General features: G+C 46.3%; 1 protein-coding gene across 2 annotated transcripts; it reads left to right on the top strand.

The window, feature by feature from the left end:
• Positions 1 to 228: 228 nt before the first annotated feature.
• On the top strand, positions 229 to 27,648 carry LOC120044501 (SWI/SNF-related matrix-associated actin-dependent regulator of chromatin subfamily A containing DEAD/H box 1A-like). 2 transcript variants are annotated; one of them, XM_038989192.1, is made up of 23 exons: positions 229 to 687; positions 1,102 to 1,240; positions 1,381 to 1,528; positions 1,645 to 1,708; positions 1,956 to 2,047; positions 4,749 to 4,847; positions 5,744 to 5,822; positions 5,978 to 6,474; positions 10,413 to 10,609; positions 11,165 to 11,255; positions 13,341 to 13,440; positions 13,655 to 13,714; positions 14,000 to 14,075; positions 21,300 to 21,435; positions 21,664 to 21,795; positions 23,706 to 23,801; positions 24,089 to 24,206; positions 24,649 to 24,764; positions 24,950 to 25,138; positions 25,315 to 25,433; positions 25,658 to 25,840; positions 26,756 to 26,865; positions 27,089 to 27,648. In XM_038989192.1, the coding sequence occupies exons 1-23, from the start codon at positions 576 to 578 to the stop codon at positions 27,148 to 27,150; spliced, it is 3,015 nt and encodes a 1,004-aa protein (XP_038845120.1). In that variant the 5' UTR covers positions 229 to 575; the 3' UTR covers positions 27,151 to 27,648. The 2 variants fall into 2 exon arrangements, with proteins under 2 accessions (XP_038845120.1, XP_038845195.1); XM_038989267.1 differs by lacking the exons at positions 229 to 687; positions 1,102 to 1,240; positions 1,381 to 1,528; positions 1,645 to 1,708; positions 1,956 to 2,047 and having other exon boundaries at positions 4,839 to 4,888.
• The last annotated feature ends 3 nt before the right edge of the window (positions 27,649 to 27,651 follow it).

Here is a 27,651-nt window from a genome sequence, read left to right as displayed (position 1 = left end):
ACATAAAATATATACAAAGTTACTGGCTACACAAATGTATTCGTTAAAATGTAACAAGCTGCATGTTAGCTTACGTTACAAAATGTATGTGGTTACATATTGGTGCCGGATGTGAAAAGCCGGTCGGTCTCTGCTTTAGTGTGTGGTTTTGCTATTGGTCCATTGCTCTTGCCGTTGAGAATTCTTGTCCAATCGAAAGCGTCGTTATTGTCTTTCGAGACAGAATGAGTTCGCGGGCAAATAAATGGATTTTTCTCATAGTATAAGATTTTTATAGTTAGTGTTAACGTTTAGCTAGCCGTATATCTAAAATAATGAACGTTATACAATGTTGGATTGTATAATTGATGAGTTTATCGTTGGATAGTTTGAGTACTGACAACTTGCAACTATTGAGAGTCCCGCTTTCAAAGGTGGAACGTTTCGTGGCTAGCTTGCTAGCTACTACAGCGTTATTGGCACCAATTCATTGGTTAATCGTAGCCAGAATAAGGAATCTTTTGTGCCGAGACAAAGAGCTCACCTCTATTGCTTGCTAGCTAGCTGTGTAACGTTTTAATACTTGTCGTTTGAAAATGAGTTTATTTAATTTGGACCGGTTTCGTTTTGACAATAATAAAGCAACGTCTAACCAGGATAAATACAGCGGTTCCGTAAGTCCAGAGTCAGAAAAGGAGAATAAACCAGGTATGATTTGCTTGCTAACTAGCTAAGCTAACAGTAGTCAGCCATTATGTAGCTAGCTAGACCGCTAGCTGCCACATCGCTTATAACCAGCGGCAAGAGCAGGACCTACACTATACATATGTGGCTTAGCTAGCTAACCCTAATCATAATATATTATGACTTTGTACTGTTGACATTTAGCTATACCTTAGCCTTTAGCTAACGTTAGCTAGCTTTATCAGTCACTTTCTCTGGGCGACAGCTAACATTTAACGTTAGCTAGCTAAATAGAAAGCTAGTTGGTTGGTCAACCAAATTGTGTTTTGGGTGGTGAACTGATTGCTAGCAACAATCGCATAACTATAGTATGTGCCCTCGCTTTAATTACATCTGATTGCTAAACTGTCTTTGCCCATATTTCTATGGCCCATACAGCACGAGTAACAACACCTATGGCCAACCTAGGAAAACCTGCGCGAGGAGTAGTGTTTGAAGATGTCATCAGTGTCATCAGTGACTCTGATGACGATTTGGCAAGTGATTCGATGAGGGATAAATTCACGAAAGTGGTGAAGTAAGTAGAGCCGCGTTGAGATGAAATATCTAGGCCTAGCCTATATTTCCCCCATGACTTGCGTCAAGGTAACGTTATAACTAATTCCATTAAGTGTTGCTTAACATGCCAGTCTAATCTTGTAGTTCTTTCTCTTTCAGGGAACCAGTGAAGAAACCAGTGAAGCTAGAGGTAAGAGAGATGACTGAGCCATATGATAAGGAAGACCAAGTTGACAAGGAGCTGGAAGAGAGACTGGAAAAACTGCAGGAAATTTTCCCTAACAGAAACAGGAAGGAGTTGCTGGAGGTAATTTCATATCAATCACTTTTCTGACACAAACTATTGTATAGTCTCTTAAAGACAGCTGCTGCTCAGTGTCTGGATTCACATCGCTTATATATTGAACTTTGCTTTGTTTTCAGGTGATTGAAAGCACAAGCACTTTAGATGGTGCCGTAGCCTCATGCCTGATGTTTGGTGACAAAGGTATCTGTTTGATTTACTACTACCATAGACAGCAGGTTGCGGCCTGTCCCCTACTATACCACCAAACATGGCCTGCTTGACCAGTGTTTTCCAGTGTTTTCTATGTTTATGACATCTCTTCTTCCGCTCATGACAACATAGCCTGGACCTCATTGTAATGATGGCTATAGGGCTTTGTCTGCCATTGCTAAAACATGAAAAATATAGGCATGTTTCTCCTCACACATTGACTCAATCGGTTGTCCAGACTCAACGCGGAAGAAGAAACCGGACGGATCCAGCAGTTGTCGAGACAAAGATGTGGTCCAGCAGCCCAGCAAGAGGAAGAGAACGTCTCCGGTAAGACGGGGGTGGAGTAGACCGTCTCTGGTGAGGCCGCTGGGGGTGTGGTAGATCGGCTCTGGTGGGGGGGCTTTAGACCGTCTCTGGTGGGGGGGGGGGGCTTTAGACCGTCTCTGGTGGGGGAGGGGGTGCTTTAGACCGTCTCTGTTGGGGGAGGGGGGGCTTTAGACCGTCTCTGTTGGGGGAGGGGGGGGCTTTAGACCGTCTCTGTTGGGGGAGGGGGGGGCTTTAGACCGTCTCTGTTGGGGGAGGGGGGGGGGGGGGCTTTAGACCGTCTCTGTTGGGGGAGGGGGGGGGGGGCTTTAGACTGTCTCTGTTGGGGGAGGGGGGGGGGATTTAGACTGTCTCTGTTGGGGGAGGGGGGGGGATTTAGACTGTCTCTGTTGGGGGAGGGGGGGGGATTTAGACTGTCTCTGTTGGGGGAGGGGGGGGGGATTTAGACTGTCTCTGTTGGGGGAGGGGGGGGGATTTAGACTGTCTCTGTTGGGGGAGGGGGGGGGATTTAGATTGTCTCTGTTGGGGGAGGGGGGGGGATTTAGACTGTCTCTGTTGGGGGAGGGGGGGGGATTTAGACTGTCTCTGTTGGGGGAGGGGGGGGGATTTAGACTGTCTCTGTTGGGGGAGGGGGGGGGATTTAGACTGTCTCTGTTGGGGGAGGGGGGGGGGGATTTAGACTGTCTCTGTTGGGGGAGGGGGGGGGGGATTTAGACTGTCTCTGTTGGGGGAGGGGGGGGGGGATTTAGACTGTCTCTGTTGGGGGAGGGGGGGGGGATTTAGACTGTCTCTGTTGGGGGAGGGGGGGGGGATTTAGACTGTCTCTGTTGGGGGAGGGGGGGGGATTTAGACTGTCTCTGTTGGGGGAGGGGGGGGGATTTAGACTGTCTCTGTTGGGGGAGGGGGGGGGGATTTAGACTGTCTCTGTTGGGGGAGGGGGGGGGGATTTAGACTGTCTCTGTTGGGGGAGGGGGGGGGGGATTTAGACTGTCTCTGTTGGGGGAGGGGGGGGGGGATTTAGACTGTCTCTGTTGGGGGAGGGGGGGGGGATTTAGACTGTCTCTGTTGGGGGAGGGGGGGGGGGATTTAGACTGTCTCTGTTGGGGGAGGGGGGGGGGGATTTAGACTGTCTCTGTTGGGGGAGGGGGGGGGGATTTAGACTGTCTCTGTTGGGGGAGGGGGGGGGGATTTAGACTGTCTCTGTTGGGGGAGGGGGGGGGGATTTAGACTGTCTCTGTTGGGGGAGGGGGGGGGGATTTAGACTGTCTCTGTTGGGGGAGGGGGGGGGGATTTAGACTGTCTCTGTTGGGGGAGGGGGGGGGGATTTAGACTGTCTCTGTTGGGGGAGGGGGGGGGGATTTAGACTGTCTCTGTTGGGGGAGGGGGGGGGGATTTAGACTGTCTCTGTTGGGGGAGGGGGGGGGGATTTAGACTGTCTCTGTTGGGGGAGGGGGGGGGATTTAGACTGTCTCTGTTGGGGGAGGGGGGGGGATTTAGACTGTCTCTGTTGGGGGAGGGGGGGGGATTTAGACTGTCTCTGTTGGGGGAGGGGGGGGATTTAGACTGTCTCTGTTGGGGGAGGGGGGGGGATTTAGACTGTCTCTGTTGGGGGAGGGGGGGGGGATTTAGACTGTCTCTGTTGGGGGAGGGGGGGGGGGATTTAGACTGTCTCTGTTGGGGGAGGGGGGGGGATTTAGACTGTCTCTGTTGGGGGAGGGGGGGGGATTTAGACTGTCTCTGTTGGGGGAGGGGGGGGGATTTAGACTGTCTCTGTTGGGGGAGGGGGGGGGGATTTAGACTGTCTCTGTTGGGGGAGGGGGGGGGGATTTAGACCGTCTCTGTTGGGGGAGGGGGGGGGGATTTAGACCGTCTCTGTTGGGGGAGGGGGGGGGGATTTAGACCGTCTCTGTTGGGGGAGGGGGGGGGGGGGATTTAGACCGTCTCTGTTGGGGGAGGGGGGGGGGGGATTTAGACCGTCTCTGTTGGGGGAGGGGGGGGGGGGGATTTAGACCGTCTCTGTTGGGGGAGGGTCTGTTGGGGGAGGGGGGGGGGATTTAGACCGTCTCTGTTGGGGGAGGGGGGGGGGGATTTAGACCGTCTCTGTTGGGGGAGGGGGGGGGGGGATTTAGACCGTCTCTGTTGGGGGAGGGGGGGGGGGATTTAGACCGTCTCTGTTGGGGGAGGGTCTGTTGGGGGAGGGGGGGGGGATTTAGACCGTCTCTGTTGGGGGAGGGGGGGGGATTTAGACCGTCTCTGTTGGGGGAGGGGGGGGGGATTTAGACCGTCTCTGTTGGGGGAGGGGGGGGGGGATTTAGACCGTCTCTGTTGGGGGAGGGGGGGGGGGATTTAGACCGTCTCTGTTGGGGGAGGGGGGGGGGGATTTAGACCGTCTCTGGTGAGTGGGGGGGGGTGGGGAGACTCTGGTGGGGGGGGGGGGGTGCTTTAGACGTCTATGGTTGTGGGTAGACCGTCTCTGGTGAGGCCGGTGGGGGGGGGGGAGCGTAGAACGTCTCTGGTGAGGTTTGGGGGGTAGAACGTCTCTGGTGAGGCGGGGGGGGGGTAGACCTTAACACCATGCATGCATTGTGCCGTTGCTGCTTCTCAGCAGTACTAACCTTCACTGTGGGTGTATTCACTATTTACTTTTTTTTTTTAAATGTTTTGCTACGGTGTACACTAATGAACACGCTGTCTGATTCACCAGGCTGAAGACTCTGAAGAGGAGGGCGCAGAGCCCAGCTGGGAAAGACAGGAGGCCATGGTTAGGAAACTGCAGAGGAAGTTCTTTGACCAGGATAAGGAAGTGAGTGAGAGTGTCAGCCACACAGAAATCCTGGCTACAAAGTAGGTAGCAAGCCCATAGTAAGTTAATAGAGCTAACTGGCTAGCTAGTACTGTTAGCTAGTCATATAGCCACAAAGAATTGTAGCTATCCATGAAGAATTGACATTTACCTTGGGTAACATTGGCTTTAGATAATTTTTTGCCTGTTATTCTATCTGGTTAGGTACATTATTAAGATGCACATGTAGCTAGCTGTGTTAGCATGAAGTAAAATGTTTGCTTTGTGTATATCTTGTTTGGTCTATATTGCTGCCATTGTCCTGGCTGGAAGAAGGGTCAGTGAATGGGGAGGTGCAGAGTGAGGTATTACAGTAGGGGGAGTGCCAGTGTTTTATGCGTTCTCCACACTCGTCCTCACAGGAACGTACTCAATAGAAGGTCATCTAAGAATGTACTTGGAGAACGAGTGTTGATCACGGTAGTATTCATATAGAGAAACGCTCCAATGTGTCTGATGTATTTGATACCATTCCACTTATTCTGCTCCAGCCATTACCATTAGCTCGTCCTCTCCAATTAAGGTGCCACCAACCTGTGATGTAATTCTATAGTCAGCTGTTGCCACAGCAACCACACACACCTCGAGAGTCATGATCATAACACACCAGGTGGTGAGAGAATCTTTCTTAGACTCACTGTAAACTTCCAGGAATAGGCCATTTTTAAAGTGTTGGTCTGACTGTGGCCTCTGTCGTCATCATCCTCCTCCCTCGCTTGCAGAAACAATAGAGAAGCAATAAAGAACAAAAGAGGAAAGAGTCGTTTTTCCATTTTTAAGTAAATCGGGTGATTTTTAGAAAAGGTGACTGGAGTGTGACAATTGATCTCTTCTACCCTGTCTGTCACATCCTACAGGAACTCAGGGCTGTGCTCCAGGAACATGAGTGGAACGTGGCCGACGCCTTGGAGGCGCTTCGCATGTTCTCTGACCCAGGTGATCATGTGACTGTCCTCATCCAGTTGAAACATCACTGATAGTGTTGCTAGTCATGTGACTGTTTCACCTATTCTTACCATCTAGTGTGTTTATTACTACTGTACTCATTATATTTATCAACGTGCCCTTTTTACTGATTTCTTCTACTGAAGAGGAATACTCCAGCTCCCCTGAAGTCAAGAAAAAGGAACCCAAAGCCAAGAGCGACACCAAGAGTGACGCCAAGCCGAGCAGAGAGTCCGAGGACGGCATGGAGGAAGCCAAGCCAAGCAAAGCTTCCCCTCTAAAATGGATGTTCAAGAAATTTGCCCCTGAATCTAAACCTACCTCCTCCTCAAATTCGCCGAGCCTGAAGATGTCCAACGGGACCAGCATGGCTAAAATGGAGGCAGTGGAGAGGAAGAGGAAGGCTCACACCTCTGACGAGAGGGCCAGCAGCTCGGAGGACGAGGAGACGGCCAGCAGCGAGTTTGAGTTTGAGGACCTGGACTCGGGGGCGGAAGACGTGGGCACATCCAAGCTCCAAGGCCAGATCCTGCTCTTCTTCCAAGAGGCCTCGCTGGACGAGCTGTCCCTCATCGCCGGCTGTTCGGTGAAGAAGGCCAAGAAGATCGTGGAGCTGCGGCCTTTTGCTTTATGGAGCAACCTGGTAAGAGATTGCACACCACCTCTCCTATCTGCATGCTCTTGTGTCACTGAGCCTCAATGCTCCCTCCAACTAAGGCCCTGCAGTTCTGTCCTCAGTGGCATTTTCTTCCATTTGTGTGTCTTGTTCTTTTTGCCTTGTACACTGATTTTGGTTTTAGGTGAAGGTGTGTTCTACTCAGTCTACGACTCGTGGCCTGGCCTCCTTAGCCATGTTAGGTTTCTACTCTCTCTCTCTCTGAGCCAATGGCCTACTATGACAAACCATGTGACTAGTTGTGGAATGATGGAAACCCCAGCTCATTGGCTGCTGCCAATGTCACTCATGCTGGCAGCAGAGCAATATAGGCTAGCAGTGTTTTCCACTAGCATCAGCTATACACACACTTTCAGCTGGGTACTTTTTCCACTTAAATATAAACGGCTACTTTTTTACAATTTACTAGTCAGAAAAAACAGTCAGCCAAGTCCTCTCCCCCTAGAATGAACCATAGGCATCTTCTAGCGATTTATTCATAGGACAGGCGCCTGTTAGTCACAAAGTGAGCGACGACAGGGAAACACTGCTGTAAACTAAAGAGCTTGTTTGTATTTTCGATATGGGGGGGGGGGTGTTCCAAATCTCTCTATCACAAGTCAGTTCAGAACAAAGTCTTATTTACAATGATGGCCAAACCTGGATGACGCTGGGCCAATTGTGCGCCACTCTATGGGACTCCCAATCACGGCTTGATGCGATACAGCCTGGATTTGAACCAGGGACTGTAATGTGACACCTCTTGCACTGAAATGCAGTGCCTTAGACAGCTGCGCCACCCGGGAGCCCAAATTGTCTAGACTTGAAATCTAAAGATTAGCTGGCTACTCACTAGCACGTGGGGGGGGGTGCTTGCTTTAGAGATTGTTTGAGTCCTGTATTCATTTTCTATAATGCCTGCCACAAGAGGTTGATTATTCGTTTTTATTGAATACTAAAACATACAATCTACCTGCAGTGAAGCTGCTCAACATTTACATTCCGTTCAGTCACCTAGCAGACACTCTCATCCAGAGAGACCCACAGGAGCAACCAGGGTCAAGCGCCACGCCCAAGGGCACGTCGACAGATCAGGACCGGGACCCGGACCAGCGACCTGTTGGAGTGCATGTGGAACTATTTATGTGTGTGTGTGTAGCTGTGCGGCGTCAGCCTCAGGCCAACAGGCATACAGGCATTCGCTGTAATAATGGTGTCATTCAAACTTTTTGGGGGGTTTATTTAGACTTTTTTTCCTTTCTTTTTCCTTTGACCGTCATTCTATCCCCCGCCCAGCATCTCCACTCCCACTTGTCTCCAGTTCCACATCCCAACCCTCAGCTTCCCTCAGCCCATCCCACCTATCGCTGCTGGCCACCCTCTTCGGATTTCTACGTGCCATATATCTTTCTACTATGCTATGATGTTTAACATACAATTTGAATATATCGAATAGAATCAACAGATTGCAAGTTGAAGATAAATACTTCTACTAAGAGTATTAGAATATTAGTAATTGACTAACCAGGTCTCTCCAGATATCCCAACAATTCTATTTCTAGGGTCAACTTTGGATTCATGTTATGCTTTCTCAGCCATTCCTGAACCTGATACCAGAAACAGGCTACCTGAGTGCAATACCAGAACAAATGGTCATGATTCTGTATCCTCACAACTAAATCTGCAGAGATACAATGATTGTATGCCCCAAATAGTCAACATTTTGTTTGTGGCAAGAATTCTGTACAATTTTAGCTGAAAAGCACGAAGTCTTGAATCTTGTGTCGTTTTACATATCAATTCATACACCCTTTGCAATGAAATCGATACATAAAAACAATCTGTATGGCACAGTTGTCAACATCCTGGTCCTCAAATGAAACTGAACGTTGGTCATTATCAGTGGATGTGCATTGTGTACGGTTTTGGTTACATTGTAACAAAAATGGCCTTTTAGGACCTAATGAATATCATTACATGGACAGAAGGGGAACCTGTCAGTACTTCAAACCGTGAGATGCTCTATGAATAAAGGCCCTGACGTCTGTGATGGTATCCGGCGTGGGCGTGACAGACTAGGCAGGATGTAGATAAACAGAGTAGCATTAGCTTGTGAGTGGAGTCAGTATAAATGTGTGTGAGTGAGTGTGTAGGGCCCTGTGTGTGTGTAGAGATGGTGCAAATGTTAAAATAAAAGGTCAGTGAACATACAAGGTGAACTCGGTCTGTGCAGCCATTTTGTTAGCTAGTTATCAGTCATATTGCTTGGGGATAAAAGCTGTTCAAGAGCCTGTTGGTGTCAGACTTGATGCACCGGCACCTCTTGCTGTGTGGCAGCAGAGAAAATAGTCTATGGCTTGGGTGGTTGGGGTCTTTGACGCCTGATCTAGAGGTCCTGGATGGCAGGGAGCTCGGCCCCAGTAATGTACTGGGCATGTCCACACAACCCTTTGTAGTGGCGTGCGATCGAGAGTGGTGCTATTGCCATACCAAGCGGTGACGCAGCCAGTCAATATGCTCTCAATGGTACACCTGTAGATCCAGAGTCCTAAGCTTGGTGAGGGGATAATGGTGTTGAACTCTGAGCTGAAGTCAATGAACAGCATTCTCAGGTGTTCCTCTTATTTAGGTGGATAGGAGCAGTGTGGAGAGCAATTGAGATTGTGTAATCTATGGATCTGTTGGGGCGGTATGCAAATTGGAATGGGTCTGGGATGGTGGAATTAATGTGTGCCATAACCAGATTATCAAAGCACTTCATGATTACAGATGTGAGTGCTACAGGGCGGTAGTCATTGAGTCATGAAGCCTTAGAGTTCTTGGGAACAGAAATGATGGTGGTCAGTTTAAAACATGTGGGGAATACAGACTGGGACAAGGAGAGGTTGAAAATTACAGTGAATATATCTGTGAGCTTTTCTGCGCATGCTCTGAGAATGTGCATGGAATACCGTCGGGGCCCGCCTCAGAGAGCGAGCTCACCCAATCCTCTGGGTCGGTGACAGCCCTCATACCCGCCTTGATGTTTTTGTTTTCAATGCGTGCATCAAATGCATTGAGTTTGTCTGGTAGAGCGGCATCGTTGGGCAGATCACGGCTGGGTCTTCCTTTGTAATCTATAATAGACTGTAGCCCCTGCTACATGCGGAGGGCGTCGGAGCCTATGTAGTATGATTCCACCTTATTCCTATATTGTCCCTTTTCTCGTTTGATGACTGTGGAGGTCATAGTGGTTGTTCTTGTACTTGTTCCTGTCCTCAGCCGTAGCCTCAGGGTTGTGTGTGGTAGCCCTGTGTGTGGTAGCCCTGTGTGTGGTAGCTCTGTTCTTTAGTTTAGCGCCAAACTCTGTTAATCCAGGGCTTTTGATTGGGGAAGATGCGAACCCTCACCATGGGCACAACGCCGCCGATGCATTTTCTAATGAAGCCGGTGGTGGTTTGCTCGTCGACGTTATCTGCGGAGCCTCAAAACATTCCAATCAGCGCTAGCAAAGAAGTCCAGAAGCATACCCTCTAATTCTGGTGACCACTTCTCAACGGAGCAAATCACGGGTACTTCCTGTTTCGGCTTCCGCTTCTAAACAGGGTCATTGGACATGCAAGGTTGTCACTCCCACACAGCTCTAAGCAGGATCATTGGATATGCAGGTGTGAATTGAAGAGCCACAAGGCACTTTAAACCTGAACCGGCTCCACCACCACATCCACCACCAGCTGAAAGATGTTATCTGAATGTGGTGTGAATTCAGCTGGCCCACTGTATGGTAGTCCTCAACGACCATGACATAGCCTCATCTTTAATTCACGGCTTGGGCTTCGTTGTGCAACCATACAATTGCATAACTGATATCACGTCAAATGAAAAAGATGAGGCATTATGACCGGTTGGTGACACACTTTTTTTTTAATGCGTGTGTCCATTTTTAGAAGGAGCTGTTCCACAAAGAGAAAGGCCTGTCTTTGGTGCTGCTGCTGGGCTGTAGGGTGGTGCTGAGGGAGAGAGCCGTGGTCCAGGGCCTCATGTCCAAGTGCCAGAACATCTCGGGCAAGATGTTGAAGGGAGTCAACCAGGTCATCGACAAGGACATGGGCTCCGTGACCCAGCCCTCCATCCTCAACAGAAAGTAAGTGCAATGTCCAGAGGTGCCGTTCGGCAGGACGCAATGTTTTGGAACCGTTCAGGTAGAAATATGTTATATTAGAACAAATATGCCTCTCTGACAAGGAGTAATGGCATTTCTATCTGAAACGTTCAACGTTTGCCTACTAAACATAGATTACATCTAATCTGCTGTAGTCATTTTATATTCCGATTGGGGAAATAAAAGGTATTGAAGGACCGCCCAATAGACCCTTTATTAAGAGAAAAAATCCTCACTGGTAACAAACATAAAAATCCCAAATGCTAAGTGAATGCCATTGTAATTCATTCATCCATTTACCATGGCATAATGGATGTATTCTGAAAAGTTATCTCCACATATGCTATGACTTATTGTCTAGAAATAATAAAGGAATAAACCTTTTTGACCCCATTAAACAAATGATGTATCGTATCATAGATAAATGTTATGCTACACGGCTGTCAGATACTGGATGTCTCGTTTTTTCCTCTAAATATATTGTATTGTGATTGGTTTGTCTCTAAATGTCTTACATCGTGATTGGTTGCCATGCAGGTTACAATTGAAACCCTACCAGTTGATTGGGCTGAAGTGGCTTCTCCTGCTGCACCAACACAAGCTGAGTGGAATCCTGGCTGATGAGATGGTGAGCTGACTACCCAATATAGATGCACGCTGTTTCCCAAATGCCACCCTATTCTCTCTAGTGTACTATTGGCCAGGGCCCATAGCGAATAGGGTGCCATTTGAGACTTTGCCACATACTATGGTGTTTAATTATGTGGATTACCCCTCCCTGTATTGTAGAACTGTTACCAACCGAAAACAGACAATGGCAAGTATAAAATGGCTGTGAAGGCCGTCCTGCTCCTTTCTGTCGACTTCCACTCGCAGTCCCTTCAGTTTCTCTTATGTCCCGTCAGTTTGGCTGCTCAGCCTACCTTCGTTATCCCTCTCATCATAGCACTGCCATTCCTAACCAATCAGAGTGCTTGAAAATGCGCATCTGGACACTGCACCCGCTCAGCTCCGGTCAGAGCGTTATGATCATCCGAAGGGAGAAGACGTATGTTTTTACTGTCAACGCTAACAGGAATGTCTGAATGTTGTGCGTGCATCAAAATGGAAGTTGCAAGAGGGTTTTATCTGGGTTTTCACATGCTGGGTGGTAATAGATAATTACCACTAATTACTAAATGTTACGTTGCTACGTTTCAGCCATATGTGTTCTACTGTATGGCTGTTACTATTCATTAATTACCACATGTTACGTTGATACGTTTCAGCCATATGTGTTCTACTGTATGGCTGTTACTATTCATTAATTACCACATGTTACGTTGATACGTTTCAGCCATATGTGTTCTACTGTATGGCTGTTACTATTCTTTAATGTTAGAGTTGCCAATACTACTTGATGGATTGTTTATCCTATGTAGTAATATTCTGTACTGCCAGAAGTGTTATTGCATTGGTTGGACAAGTACTTGTGCAGAAGTGGTTTAATTGTCGTATTGATAAACACAGTGTTTTGTCTGCTCACGCTTCCACAGCGTTTTCCATAGCGGCCTTTTATTAAAGGGTTTTATTGTGCTTCCATGAGCGAGCGTCATCCCAGACAGTTCTTGGAGATTGCTCATGTCCAGAGTCATTTACGACTCAGCAAGGCACATCTGATCTCAAGGTCTCAACCTGGAAACATTCTCACCAGGCTGGAGCGAGATGGTGCCATAAATCTTGACCCTTTTTCAATCCAAGTAATTAGTTTCTCTCTCTCTCTCGCTCCAAGAGGTGAATGTATATGTCTATATTGATGCTGTGTTTATAACCCATTATAGACAGGTTATACGGGTAATGACATTTGCCCCTTAATGTACATATATTGCATAGTTATAACCCTTAACTAATATTGTTTACATGTGTTCGTATCTTTGTCTTCTACAACCACAACAATAAGATTCCAAGTCATTTGGATGACCAGAATCATATAAACATCCTCAAATGGAAACGTGTAATGGTGACTGTCAAGAGTACAGTGATGTTCTAACCGGACAGCACTATAGTGGGCAGAACCAAACCAATCAGTTATAAGTATACAGCGGGTGAGGGCGTTCACAGCTGACCGCTCAGACGGATGAGGGCATACCAGCCAATCGTTTTTACGTGGTCCTTCTAGACGGATTTAGCGACCAACATTTTTTTACAAAGGCTCTAGATAAGTGAGTGTTTGAATAATGGTGTGGGTGGAGCAACGGCAGGTGAATACACACAGAGAACTAAAGGAATGGGTGGGACATATCTGTTATTTTAACATTTTAAAAGGAAAGGCTGTGTCTTGTTTGGTTGAAATACTGTTAGGTTGCCAGTGGTGTCTTGTTTGGTTGAAATACTGTTAGGTTGCCAGTGGTGTCTTGTTTGGTTGAAATACTGTTAGGTTGCCAGTGGTGTCTTGTTTGGTTGAAATACTGTTAGGTTGCCAGTGGTGTCTTGTTTGGTTGAAATACTGTTAGGTTGCCAGTGGTGTCTTGTTTGGTTGAAATACTGTTAGGTTGCCAGGAGGTGATTCCAAGTCCTGACAATAGACCTGGGGCTCCGTGATGCTGTTTTTAACTCATACTTGTTTTGAAGAGCAGATATTGATCTCTATTTTCTCTCTTGCTCGCTCTCTTTCTCTCGCTCTCTTTCTTTCTCTCCATCTCTCTTTTTACTCTCTTGGTCGTCTACTCGACAGGGTTTGGGAAAGACCATCCAGGCCATAGCCTTCCTGGCCAGACTGTACCAGGATGGCATCAAAGGCCCCCACCTCATCACTGTGCCCGCCTCCACCCTGGGTAAGGGCTCTGCTCATGTCAATCCACTCACTTTATAACCAATTAAGTGTGTTTTATAACCACTTATAGAAAACATGACACGAACAAAGGAGTATTGTTTGATAATTTCACTTAAAATTGTCTGGCCTTTTAATAATATCTGTGTGGCATAATGTCAGGTTTTGTCTGAGTCAATTGTATTAAAGTGGTCTGAAATGTGTTCCCTTTGCTCCAGATAACTGGGTTCGGGAGCTAAAGCTGTGGTGCCCCAGACTCAAGGTGCTAGTCTATTACGGTGAGGCGTTTTGATTGGTTGATTTTATTTGTCAAATTATTGTATATATTTTTTTTTACATGACTGGCACAATAACATCTGACTTATTTTGGTTGCGGTCCCATCTCTTCCTTTTTATCTGTTCAAGTCCAGGATAAAGCGATCGGTTGTTAGCTTTTGAGTCTAAGCGGATGATGTGTAAACCGTTGACATATTATTACTAGAAAGGGCGTCCCCGTTGTAATCAATGAGGCCATATTGGATGGTAATTATATTTCTATGGCGTAAACACTGATGTGTTTTCAGGCTCTATGGAGGACCGGCAGTACCTGCGACATGACATCCTTAATAATAAGTTGGACTTCAACGTCATCGTGTCCACGTGAGTCGTTCAACACACATGCTTGTTAGATATTACTGCACTGTCGGAGCTAGAAACACAAGCATTTCGCTACACCCGCATTAACATCTGCTAAACACATGTATGTGACCAATAACATTTGATTTGACACATGCAGACATACAGTTGAAGTCGGAAGTTTACATACACCTTAGCCAAATACATTTAAACTCAGTTTTTCAGTGTTCCTGACATTTAATCCTAGTACAAATTCCCTGTCTTATGTCAGTTAGGATCACCACTTTATTTTAAGAATGTGAAATGTCAGAATAATAGCAGAGTGATTTATTTCAGCTTTTATTTCTTTCATCACATTCCCAGTGGGTCAGAAGTTTACATACACTAAATTAGTATTTGGTAGCATTGCCTTTAAATGATTTAACTTGGGTCAAACGTTTTGGGTAGCCTTCCACAAGCTTCCCACAATAAGTTGGGTGAATTTTGTCCCATTACTCCTGACAAAGCTGGTGTAACTGAGTCAGGTTTGTAGGCCTCCTTGCTCTCACACACTTTTTCAGTTCTGCCCAAAAATGTTCTATAGGATTGAGGTCAGGGCTTTGTGATGGCCACTCCAATACCTTGACTTTGTTGCCCTTAAGCCATTTTGCCACAACTTTGGAAGTATGCTTGGGGTCATTGTCCATTTGGAAGACCCATTTGCGACCAAGCTTTAACTTCCTGACTGATGTCTTGAGATGTTGCTTCAATATATCCACATAATTTTCCATCCTCATGATGCCATCTATTTTGTGAAGTGCACCAGTCCTTCCTGCAGCAAAGCACCCCCACAACATGATGCTGCCACCCCCGTGCTTCACGTTTGGGATGGTGTTCTTTGGCTTGCAAGCCTCCCCCTTTTCCTCCAAACATAACGATGGTCATTATGACCCAACAGTTCTATTTTGTTTCATCAGACCAGAGGGCATTTCTCCAAAAATTAAGATGTTTGTCCCAATGTGCAGTTGCAAACCGTAGTCTGGCTTTTTTATGGCGGTTTTGGAGCAGTGGCTTCTTCCTTGCTGAGCGGCCTTTCAGGTTATGTCGATATAGGACTCATTTTACTGTGGATATAGAGACTTTTGTACCTGTTTCCTCCAGCATCTTCAAGGTCCTTTGCGGTTGTTCTTAGATTTATTTGCACTTTTCGCACCAAAGTACGTTCATCTTTAGGAGACAGAACGCTTCTCCTTCCTGAGCGGTATAATGGCTGCGTGGTCCCATGGTGTTTATACTTGCGTACTATTGTTTGTACAGATGAACGTTGTACCTTCAGGCGTTTGGAAATTGCTCCCAATAATGAAGCAGACTTGTGGAGGTCTACAATTTTTGTCTGAGGTCTTGGCTGATTTCTTTTGATTTTCCCATGATGTCAAGCAAAGAGGCACTGAGTTTGAAGGTAGGCCTTGAAATACATCCACAGGTACACCTACAATTGACTCAAATGATGTCAAATTGCCTATCAGAAGCTAAAAGCCATGACATCATTTTCTGGAATTTTCCAAGCTGTTTAAAGGCAGAGTCAATTTAGTGTATGTAAACTTCTGACCCACTGGAATTGTGATACAGTGAAATAATCTGTCTGTAAACAATTGTTGGAAAAATTACTTGTGTCATACACAAAGTAGATGTCCTAACCGACTTGCCAAAACTATAGTTTGTTAACAAGAAATGTGTGGAGTGGTTGAAAAACAAGTTTTAATGACTCCAACCTAAGTGTATGTAAACTTCCGACTTCAACTGTACACACCATAGACTTAGACGACTCGTCTTTGTGTCTGTCCGATTATGGCGTCTGTGAATGTACGGATAGTGCTAATGAGGCCATCTCCATTTTGAAGTAGTCCATTTTCTTCTACTACTTTTTATGAGTTGGTAAACAAACTGAAAGGGTGCACACTGCCACCTGGAGTGTGTTGTCTGAACAGGTATGAAGCCACGGTTGGAGATTTACTGCCACCTGGAGTGTGTTGTCTGAACGGGTATGAAGCCACGGTTGGAGATTTACTGCCACATGCAGTTATGGAATGTTTGCGAACAAGTATAAATCATTGGTTTATCCCTCCTGAGGGCCTGGATGGAATTATGTGATCCTTCCTTAACCCATATGAAGTCCCACCCGGTTGACTACTTCAAAATGGTCAAAGTACTTAATGGCGCTGCCCATGCTTTCTTTAAATGGCTTTTGGGAACTAGAGTTGTCTATGACAGACACATGCACGCCATGCTGTCAGATAGGTTTCAGTCTGTCAGTGGAACCACAATAACCCCTAGTGCAGGGTGCCCCAACTGGAGGGCTGCGGGCAGAATTTTGCCTGCGTGTGGTATAATTTGGCCCCCCAAGTTTTCTGAGCAAAACATTTTTTATGTGTTTTATCATTTATTTATTTTCAAACTACCTCAAGATCAGCATCTAGGGCCAACTTCACTCTACACCTTTACAGCTATGCAGGGGTGCACTGACCCAGATCAACGTCTAGGGCCAACTTCACTCTACACCTTTACAGCTATGCAGGGGTGCACTGACCCAAGATCAGCATCTAGGGCAGGGGTAGGGAAACCTTTTGGCTCAAGGGCCACTTTCAGCTTTTGAAACCAAGTGAAGGGACACGTATTATATGTGTGACAACATATGAAGCCTTTTGTTCACGTTGACACACAAGTAGTAGTGTACTGTAGGTGTACATATGCTGCTAAGATTGCAGAACAACTATGTACTATCTCTACCCACAATCAGACTCAGACACAAAAAGTGCAAACTTTTGAAATATGAAAAAACATGTTTATATGACTGGAAACAGCAGACATCTGATAAAGATCATCTGTTCCTGATGTACAATCTGAGTGACGCAAATAAGAGCAAAAATTAAGAATTTGAGTTCATATTGAATGGCCTGTTTATGGAATACTTCTTATTTCACTTCCACCCTAAAAAAATACCATTGTAAACCGCATACACACAAAAACATTTGGCTTCATGTTGATATGTAGATGGTCTTTAACTCTGTATATTAAAGCAGATTACTGAACAGTTGTCAAATCATCTCAGCCCAAATAAAGTACTGAGCCATTGCAGTAATGTTAAATGAATGGGGACAAGGCCAGTATCCAAGTGCATTGCTGGATAATTCTCACTGCAATAACCATCACCATAATAATTTGTTAAAAGACTGTTGAAAACAGGGAAATAACCCTGGCCTGGCCTACCACTCTTGGTGATTTCAGTCTTAATGTGAGCAATGGGTCTGTTCAGCTCTCTTGGAAAGGGCGTTGAAGTCTGGTGTCATTTCTGAAGTAGAGATCCTCAGAACAGCTGACAAATGGTTTGTTAAATTTGACCTGTGATGAGATTTGCTGTAGTTGCCTTGCCCATGCATTAAATTACTGAGAAAAGTTTGTTCACACACACGACCCGAATAAAACCAGCATCCTCTGGGCGTGCTTTTTCATGTTTGGAAACTGTTTCATTCAGTGAGCCATAAAACTGGTATTTTGTGGTTGTGTTGTACTTCTCCTTCAAAGCACTGTCACACTGGATGTCCATGAGCTCTAGTTGTGTGTCTGGTGGGGGGGGGGGGGGCGGCATGATACAACCTCCAGCTTAGTCTCAATCTTGCCAAATGTCTACTGTACAGTCGTGGCCAAAAGTTTTGAATGACACACATATTAATTTTCACAAAGTCTGCTGCCTCAGTTTGTATGATGGCAATTTGCTTATACTCCAGAATGTTATGAAGAGTGATCAGATGAATTGCAATTAATTTCAAAGTCCCTCTTTGCCTTGCAAATGAACTGAATCCCAAAAAAACATTTCCACTGTATTTCAGCCCTGCCACAAAAGGACCAGCTGACATCATGTCAGTGATTCTCTCAACACAGGTGTGAGTGTTGACGAGGACAAGGCTGGATATCACTCTGTCATGCTGATTGAATTCAAATAACAGACTGGAAGCTTCAAAAGGAGGGTGGTGCTTGGAATCATTGTTCTTCCTCTGTCAACCATGGTTACCTGCAAGGAAACACGTGCCGTCATCTTTCCTTTGCACAAAAGGGGCTTCACAGGCAAGGATATTGCTGCACCTAAATCAACCATTTATCGGATCATCAAGAACTTCAAGGAGAGCGGTTCAATTATTGTGAAGAAGGCTAAAGGGCGCCCAAGAAAGTCCAGCAAGCGCCAGGACCGTCTCCTAAAGTTGATTCAGCAGCGGGATCGGCGCACCACCAGTACAGAGCTTGTTCAGGAATGACAGCAGGCAGGTGCATCTGCACGCACAGTGAGGCGAAGACTTTTGGAAGATGGCCTGGTGTCAAGAATGGTAGCAAAGAAGCCACTTCTCTCCAGGAAAAACATCAGGGACAGACTGATATTCTGCAAAAGGTACACGGAATGGACTGCTGAGGACTGGGGTAAAGTCATTTTCTCTGAATCCCCTTTCCGATTGTTTGGGGCATCTGGAAAAAAGCTTGTCCGGAGAAGATGAGGTGAGCGCTACCATCAGTCTTGTGTCATGCCAACAGTAAAGCATCCTGAGACCATGTGTGGGGTTGCTTCTCAGTCAAGGGAGTGGGCTCACTCACAATTTTGCCTACGAACACAGCCATGAATAAAGTATGGTACCAACACATCCCCCGAGAGCAACTTCTCCCAACCATCCAGGAACAGTTTGGTGACGAACAATGCCTTTTCCAGCATGATGGAGCACCTTGTCATAAGGCAAACGTGATAACTTAGTGGCTTGGGGAACAAAACATTGATATTTTGGGTCCATGGCCAGGAAACTCCCCAGACCTTAATCCCATTGAGAACTTGTGGTCAATCCTCAAGAGGCGGGTGGACAAACAAAAACCCACAAATTCTGACAAACTCCAAGCATTGATTATGCAAGAATGGGCTGCCATCAGTCAGGATGTGGCCCAGAAGTTAATTGCCAGCATGCCAGGGCGGATTGCAGAGGTCTTGAAAAAGAAGGGTCAACACTGCAAATATTGACTCTTTGCATCAACTTCATGTAATTGTCAATAAAAGCCTTTGACACTTATGAAATGCTTGTAATTATACTTCAGTATTCCATAGTAACATCTGACAAAAATATCTAAAGACACTGAAGCAGCAAACTTTGTGGATATTAATATTTGTCATTCTCAAAGCTTTTGTCCACGACTGTATGTCTGTGCAGCACTGCGATGTGGGCACATTCAGTGCGTCTGGTGTCAGAAAATCGTCGAGAGACCGGCTGCTCATTTGTCTGGAGAACAACATAAGTTTGGTCTTGAATGCGTTCCCGTTAGAATACAGTCCATGCACAAAAACACCGTTCAGATGGTTCAGATGCCCCAATATGGCCACACCGAAAGCAAAGTCGCTCAGCCAATCTGTCTTTCAACTCGTTGAAGTCGTCAAGGAACATACCCATCTCCCCTCAGTTCCCACACACGGCGAAATAATACTTTTCCTAGGCTTAGCCAGCGCACATTTGAATGGTACAACAAGTCCTGGTGCTCTGCCTCTGTGTCATTGAACAGCTGAATGAACTGACGATGGTTAAGTCCCCTTGACAAGTTTTACAACCACTTTGACATGATTTTCCAGCTTTAACACACTATATTACACAGGGCTTCCTGATGAATAATACAGTGAAGAAATATCAAATCCTCTGAGTTGGTGCTTTCTTCTTTTAGTTTGTCTTGTAATCTTTTTAGTAGGCCAATGTTTTTACCGGTTAGATTTGGTGATCCGTCTGACGTTTGTTCCACAGTAGATTCATTTTTTCCAAGCATTTTTTCCCTGTTAGCATGCTTCATTAAAGTTTCGATTGAGATTATATTCCTTAAAAACGGCAACGCTTTCTTGGCGTAGACATACCGCCTTGTGTCCAATATTAGTAAAGTATTTTGCTGTCCATTCTTCTTTAAACACACGACATTCAGAGTCCACTTCTCATTTTCGCAGAACTAATTTTTCACGTCAAAAGTCGTCAAGCAATGAAGTGGCAATGATGACTTGAGTGCATTCTGAATCTGACTGTAGGCCCAAATACAGAGAGCGCTGCCAGGCTACAGCGCCATCTATTCATTGTTTATCATGGAATGAGTTATTTTAGGGAAAAAATCGTAACTTAAATATAATAATTAATATTTAAATGTCTCACGGGACGGATTGAAGTGTCCGGCGAGCCGTACTTTGCCCCCCTCTTGGTCTAGGGCCAACTTCGCCCTACACCCTTAAAGCTGTGCAGGGGTGTTTTAATGGCCTAGGTGTCTGTCTGAACCAGAAAAGCACTTTGTTATGCATGGATGAATGATATTAAAGAGCTTTACGTGCTGTAGCTGTCCCAAGTGGCACCCTCTTTCCTTTATAGTGCACATATTTTGACCAGAGCCCTATGAGCTGTGGTGAAAAGTAGTGCACTATAAAGGGAAGAGGGTGCTATTTGGGATGGTTCCAGTGTACGAGTGCGCCATATGGAAAATGAAGGCACCGAGTCCACCCTTGGTACGTCTTCTCCAATCTTGTTAGCTGACATTAAGCTTCCACACACGATGAGTCAATTCGATAAGTACCAGGAATTCACTGGAACTTATAGGCCCTGGCATCTTGACTTTGCTTAGTGTGCGCGTGGGTGCTAGGGGTGTTAATGTTTTGAGAGAATCGCTAACTGAAAGTTGTTTTTTCCCCCCGCTTTTTTTCCCACAAAATGTAAATGATAAAATGCCTAACGCAGCAATGCTGTACAGTTAGTAGGAGATATCCATCGTCCAAATGATTTGCCACAGATATAAAGTGCTCAGCATGCCATCGTTGTTAACAGTTGGGAAAATGGCAGAGAATGGCAAGCAACCGCTGTGAAGTCCAATATGGCAGTACTTTGAGATGTTAAATGAGATGGTGGTGAAATGCTAACTTTGAGGTGGTACTGAGGGACAGTAATGGTAGTACAGGTTCAATGCCTAGCCATCTGAAAGAAATGCACCGTGACACCCAAACAGTTGCTGGCAGCAGCGCAGGCCCCCAACAACAAACATTACAAGACAGCTTCACACGAAAGCTGACAGTATCTGATGAATGTAAATAGAACGTCATTGCCCCCCCCCTAGTCGTCATAGGCATGCGCTTGCATGCCTGTAGCCCTTCCACTTTGATGTAGGCCCTACATAGGGAATGAACGTTCAACTATAGATGCTGATGTCTGTCATTCCTCTCTGCAGATACAGCCTGGCCATCGGCAACGACAGCGACCGCAGTCTCTTCCGCAAGCTCAAACTGAAGTACGCCGTGTTTGACGAGGGCCACATGCTGAAGAACATGAAGTCCCTCCGTTACCGCCACCTCATGGCCATCAATGTTAGTGTACCCAACACTGCCTGGTTCTGTCTGACTCTGTGTGTACCCAGGCTGAGCACCGGTTGCTCCTAACTCTGTGTTTACCTCTCCCTTCCTGTGTTTACTCTTCCCTCCCTCCCTGTGTTTCTCTCCCCCTGACTACCTGTCTCTGTGTCAACCAGGTACTGGTTGCTCCTCCCGTCCTGCGTCCCTCTGCCTCCCTGACTACCTGTCTCTGTGTGTCCCCAGGCTGAGCACCGGTTGCTCCTGACTGGCACCCCTCTGCAGAACAACCTGCTGGAGTTGATGTCGCTGCTCAACTTCATCATGCCCTCCATGTTCTCCAGCAGCACCACGCAGTTAGTCAAGATGTTCTCCATGGTAAGGTCAGGTTTATGCTTGAAATATTTCGGTCACTTTCCCCAAATTCCCAGGGTTGGAAGATTTGAAGACAGTCGGAACATTCTCGTAATCTGGAGGGAATAAGCAGGAAATCTAGCATCCTCCAACCACGATTTACAGACAAACTGGGAGTTACCGGAATTTTGCAACACTAGTCAGTCTGGCATTGCTTGGATAGAGCGGATGGGGATTTGAGATCATAACTGGGTTTCAAACCAAGCTTGTACCACTCAGACCAGGGCCTGTCTTCACAAAGCGTCTGATTAGGAGTGCTGATCTAGGACCAGTTTTGCCCTTTTTAAATCGTAACAACTAACCCTTGATCAGTGCTCCTACTCTGAGACATTATCATGCCAATACAAAAACCCGCCAACTTCAGCTTTTTACCACTAACTTTATCTGAAAGGTACTTTTTATTTCCGCTAACTGAGGTAAATCATGATTGCGGTGTTATGTTTAAACGTCCCACCAACGCCTCAGTATAAAATGTCTCCTTTCATCTTACCGGCTTTGGCCCTCGTTAAATCATGAACATTCTTATCTGACATCAAACTCCTCAGTCACAATACATTTTAATGCATTTACTCTCTCCATTAAAATGGAGCTCTTTTGGTCCTTGAGCTGTTCATGCTTGTCACAGTAATGCTTTGCCTTTTTAACCATTTAATGTTTTCTTCTCGACTTTTGACAGGTAAATATTTAAAAGGCCCTTATATTTAGCTTGAAAATGATGGGTAATATGCATGCGATTTTTGTAGTGTATCGGTCTTCAGCCAAAATAGCTGGTGGGGACTTTGAAAAGAGAGAGAGCGATGTTGTGATCACATTGGCTGGTGATGATACATTTACTTCAGTATTACACCTAATATTTATCCAAGGAATAATGCGCAATTATGCAAGCTGCTGCACTAGTCTTCTCCTGGAGCCAGAAGCTATAGGTTACAGTATCTTGGACATTTATGTTGAGCATGTTTTACTTCGATTATTCCTATTTAGATATCTGTCTGCTGCTACTATTAAAAAAACAGTTAGCTGGGATGTTTTGCAGCAAGCTATCAATGTGCATGATACTGTATCTGACAAAGCAGAGTGATGGTAGGAAACAAAGATGAAACATTGATGGGAGAAAAACAACTTTTTCAAATGCTCCAACAGAGGTCATTCAGGTCAGATTTGACATGATTTAGAAACCTTACAATTTGCTGTTTTAAAATTGGAGCAGCAGGTAGCCGAGTGGTTAGAGCGTTGAGCCAGTAACCGAAAGGTTGCTAGATCGAGTCCCCGAGCTGACAAGGTAAAACCCTGTCGTTCTGCCCCTGAACAAGGCAGTTTAACCCACTGTTCCCTAGTAGGCCGTCATTGTAAATAAGAATTTGTTCTTAACTGCTTAAAGGTTAAATACATTTTAAAGAAGGCACTTTTTTTTTGTTATGACAGGTTCCCATGACACAAGTTGATGGGGAAAAATATTATATTCCATTATTCTTACTATAAAATGTGTGTTGACTAATCAGCGGTACGTAAGTGTGTCGTAAATTTTGTTTGAACAAACTGTTGACTTAATTTGGTGCAGTCGTGTTTCCTCTAGACCAGGGCGTCCATGACTCGGTCCTTTTGTCTTATCGTTCTGAAGACCTGCCTAAAGGAATTCAGAATGTGTCTACAATGGATTTATTCAAATAGACGTACACCACTATTCCCACTCAGCATGTGGGGAGATATAAAAGGCTTAGAATGTGGGGGAGGGAATCATCCCCTTTCACAGGTAACATACCAACAATGCTGTCTAAATGAGGTATTTGTCTATACGGACCTTGGTCCCACTCCCCTCATGTTTAGTCAGGCTCGTACTGTAGGATGTGTTTTTGATGGTGTTTATTTTGTGGTAGAAATCCTATGAGGAGCAGAGTTCTTTCGAGAGGGACCGCATCACCCAGGCTAAACTCATCATGAAACCCTTCATCCTCAGACGAGTCAAGAGTGAGGTAAGGACTCAGTGACTGGTTAAACTTAGAAATGTTGGATGTTTCACAATGTAAAATGTTAAAGATATCTGTATGGGGCGGCAGGTAGCCTAGTGGTTAGAGCGTTGGGCCAGTAACCGAAAGGTTGCTGGATCGAATCCCTGAGCTGACAAGGTAAAAATCTGTTGTTCTGCCCCTTAACAAGGCATTTAACTGGTAGGCTGTCATTGTAAATAATAATTTGTTCTTAACTGACTTGCCTAGTTAAATAAAGGTTCAATTTAAATGTGTCTGTGTGCGTGTCTCAGGTTCTTAAGCTGCTGCCAGCGAAGGAGGAGAAGTTGATATTCTGCCCAATGAGTGAGAAGCAGCAGCAGCTTTACCAGACCATGGTGGGCAAGTTCAAGAAGTCTGCCATCGGAGAGAGTACGTACTGCACTGAACTGTAGGGAGCTCTAGGAAGTTTCTCCTAGGTACAGATCTAGGATCAGTTTCCCCTCCCTATTCCTAACTCCAACCATTAGCGGGGAAAATGTCAAATTGACCCAAAGTCAGGATCTAGTGGCAGCTACTCCCTACTCTGTGTGTTACAGCAGTGCCTTGACAAATTGGTGCCTCGTAACTAGCACAGTGTGATGGCAGATGAGATAACGCGGTCGGCGTCTTACATCCTGTGTCCTCAATTTAACTAAACTGTTTCTCTCACTCACACACACACACACATGGGTACCGTTGTTGCCAAAGCAACGCAATTATAGTACAGTAAAGCAATTGAATAGATCAGTTACATTAATTTATACATTTAATTCCGTTCAATTCAATAAATCTTTCACCCGCCCACTCGCTCTCATTCTTTCCACGTGTGTAGAGAGAGAGCTGCGCAACGTGATGATGCAGCTGAGGAAGATGGCCAACCACCCTCTGCTACACCGGCAGTACTACACCACAGAGAGACTGGAGGCCATGAGTGGCCTCATGCTCAAGGTTGTTGCTTCATTGGCCATTTTGTGTTTGTCTGTTCTGGTTTATTCAGTAAATAAGAGATAAAAGTCCCTCTCCTACGTAACCCTGTTGTTACCACCCTTACCTGTAAAATCTGCTCTCTCTGTTTATATTCATCTCCTGTCTCTTCTGTCTTTAATTGTTGTTTATGCCCCCCCCCCCCCTAGGAGCCGACCCATTTTGATGCGGACCCAGTGCTGATCCAAGAGGACATGGCTGTGATGTCTGACTTTGAGCTCCACAGACTGTGCCAGAAGTACTCGTCCCTGAACAAATACCAGCTGGACAAAGACCTTGTACTGGACTCTGGGAAGTTTCACCTGCTCCAGACACTACTTGCCACACTCAAGACCAAGGTAATGAGAGGAAGAGGGGGGAGGGAGGTGAGACGAGGAAGAGGGTAAGGGCTAAATGTCATGGTGTCTCCACATCACTGAATGCAGTCCTGATCTGTGCCTTGCTGTGCTCTAATAACAATAATACATGAGATTTCTATAGCGCTTTTCAAAGACTTAAACGTGCGTCTCTGCAGGGAGACCGGGTAGTGCTCTTCAGTCAGTTCACCATTATGATGGACATCGTAGAGATTCTGCTCCAACACCTGGGCCACCGCTACATCCGACTGGACGGCTCCACGCCTATAGCAGACAGGTGAGCTTCAGTTGTGTTCAACTCAATGGCTTCCGTCCAACATTGTATGTAGTCTTTTGGCAGAGAGTGTAACTGGAGCCAAGGTAATTCATCACAAAAAGCTCTTTAACTGGCAGTGGCCAATATTCAGAGACCGATGTTAGTGTTGTAGTAGTGTATGTAGCGCCGGTACAGAAAAAGCAGAAAGCCGATGTTCTCCCCGGACCCACCTGTGTTTGGTGCAGGATCGTGCTGATTGACGACTACAACACGGACCCGGAAATCTTTGTGTTCATGCTGTCGACGCATGCGGGCGGCCTGGGTATCAACCTGACCTCGGCCAACGTGGTCATCATGCATGACATCGACTACAACCCTTACAACGACAAACAGGCTGAGGACCGTTGCCACAGACTAGGGCAGACCAGGTGAGAGACACGAACCGGAGCCTGGGTCAGGTGAGACAGACAGAAATGGGGGCAGACCAGGTGAGAGACACGAGCCGGGGGCCTGGGTCAGGTGAGAGACAGAAATGGGGGCAGACCAGGTGAGAGACACGAACCGGAGCCTGGGTCAGGTGAGAGACAGAAATGGGGGCAGACCAGGTGAGAGACACGAACCGGAGCCTGGGTCAGGTGAGAGACAGAAATGGGGGCAGACCAGGTGAGAGACACGAACCGGAGCCTGGGTCAGGTGAGAGACAGAAATGGGGGCAGACCAGGTGAGAGACACGAACCGGAGCCTGGGTCAGGTGAGACAGACAGAAATGGGGGCAGACCAGGTGAGAGACACGAGCTGGGGGCCTGGGTCAGGTGAGACAGACAGAAATGGGGGCAGACCAGGTGAGAGACACGAACCGGAGCCTGGGTCAGGTGAGAGACAGAAATGGGGGCAGACCAGGTGAGAGACACGAACCGGAGCCTGGGTCAGGTGAGAGACAGAAATGGGGGCAGACCAGGTGAGAGACACGAACCGGAGCCTGGGTCAGGTGAGACAGACAGAAATGGGGGCAGACCAGGTGAGAGACACGAGCTGGGGGCCTGGGTCAGGTGAGACAGACAGAAATGGGGGCAGACCAGGTGAGACAGACAGGGAGAGACAGGTGAGACAGACCCCTACTGACCCTAACCACATAATGCGGACGGACGGACGGAGAGGGCTGGGCTACATTATGGGGTTAGGGTCAGTAGTGAGAGATGGCTTGCTTAGAGACAAGTCTCTAGAAGTAGTGACGATAAGAGTTACCATATGGTCACACAAAAACCTGGCAAGTTATGAGACAATACTACAATACTCTTGTGATGAATGACTGGTGGTCAATGTCTGTCCATGTCCTCCTACAGGACAGTCCAGGTGATCAAGCTGATCCATAAGGACACCATAGAGGGCTCCATGCTGCAGCTGGGTCAGAAGAAACTCAAACTGGAGCAGGACATGACTGCTGCCGAAGAGGGTAACGACCTAGCACACATAGACGCGCGCTTGACACACTCACTCGACACACTCACTCGACACACTCACTCCCACACACTCACTCCCACACACTTGACACACTCACTCCCACACACTCGACCCGGAAGTCCAAAGTGTCCATGGTCTCTTTTCTTTATGTAATAAATCAGTATCACATGTTGAGAAATGGAATCATCACTTAATCGTTTTGTGTCCGTACCCAGGTGACGAGGGCACCATACCCGAGGACATGGCCTCTCTGCTCAAAGCATCACTGGGCCTGTGAGGATCTGGGATCCAGCCTGGAGCATCACACCCCAGGTGCCACCGATTGACTGAAACTTGCCACGGATACTTGAATCCTCCTCCTGGAACTTTGTGGGTCTCCCTGCTCACACTATACCCATGAGACATATGACGGAGTCACAGCTGTGCACTTCCAACAGTCTGGAATAGAGATGATATGAATGTCTTGAATGGGTTGTTTGCCCCTGTTGACAGTGGCGTTGAGGCCATTGGCCACTCTGCAGAACTAGGGGTGTATTCATTAGGAACCAAACGAAAGCAAAAGGGCCTAAACGGGGAAGGACTAACCTGAACTTGTCCATTTAAGAAATGCTTGTTTTTGTTGCAAAATATTTTGCTATGGTTGTACTGTAAAACCCATGTCGTAGTGTAAAACCCATGTCAAAGCTGTTACTTGGCTGTTTGTATTTTTTTTGTATGTCACTGTTGCGACATCAACAGGGTTTGTCGAAACATTAAATAAAGATTTTAATATTTATTT

The sequence above is a fragment of the Salvelinus namaycush genome, chromosome 1, assembly GCF_016432855.1.
Source record: "Salvelinus namaycush isolate Seneca chromosome 1, SaNama_1.0, whole genome shotgun sequence".
In the NCBI taxonomy this organism is placed as follows: Eukaryota; Metazoa; Chordata; class Actinopteri; order Salmoniformes; family Salmonidae; genus Salvelinus; species Salvelinus namaycush.
This window is presented reverse-complemented; position numbering and strand designations above follow the sequence as displayed.

Bases quoted from the DNA above. Each gene is read 5' to 3' on its own strand.
- LOC120044501 (XM_038989192.1), top strand. From the start codon at position 576: ATGAGTTTATTTAATTTGGACCGGTTTCGTTTTGACAATAATAAAGCA. The intron at 13,441-13,654 runs GTAAGGGCTCTG...CCTTTGCTCCAG, and splicing joins TGTGCCCGCCTCCACCCTGG to ATAACTGGGTTCGGGAGCTA. The intron at 14,076-21,299 runs GTGAGTCGTTCA...TCCTCTCTGCAG, and splicing joins TTCAACGTCATCGTGTCCAC to ATACAGCCTGGCCATCGGCA.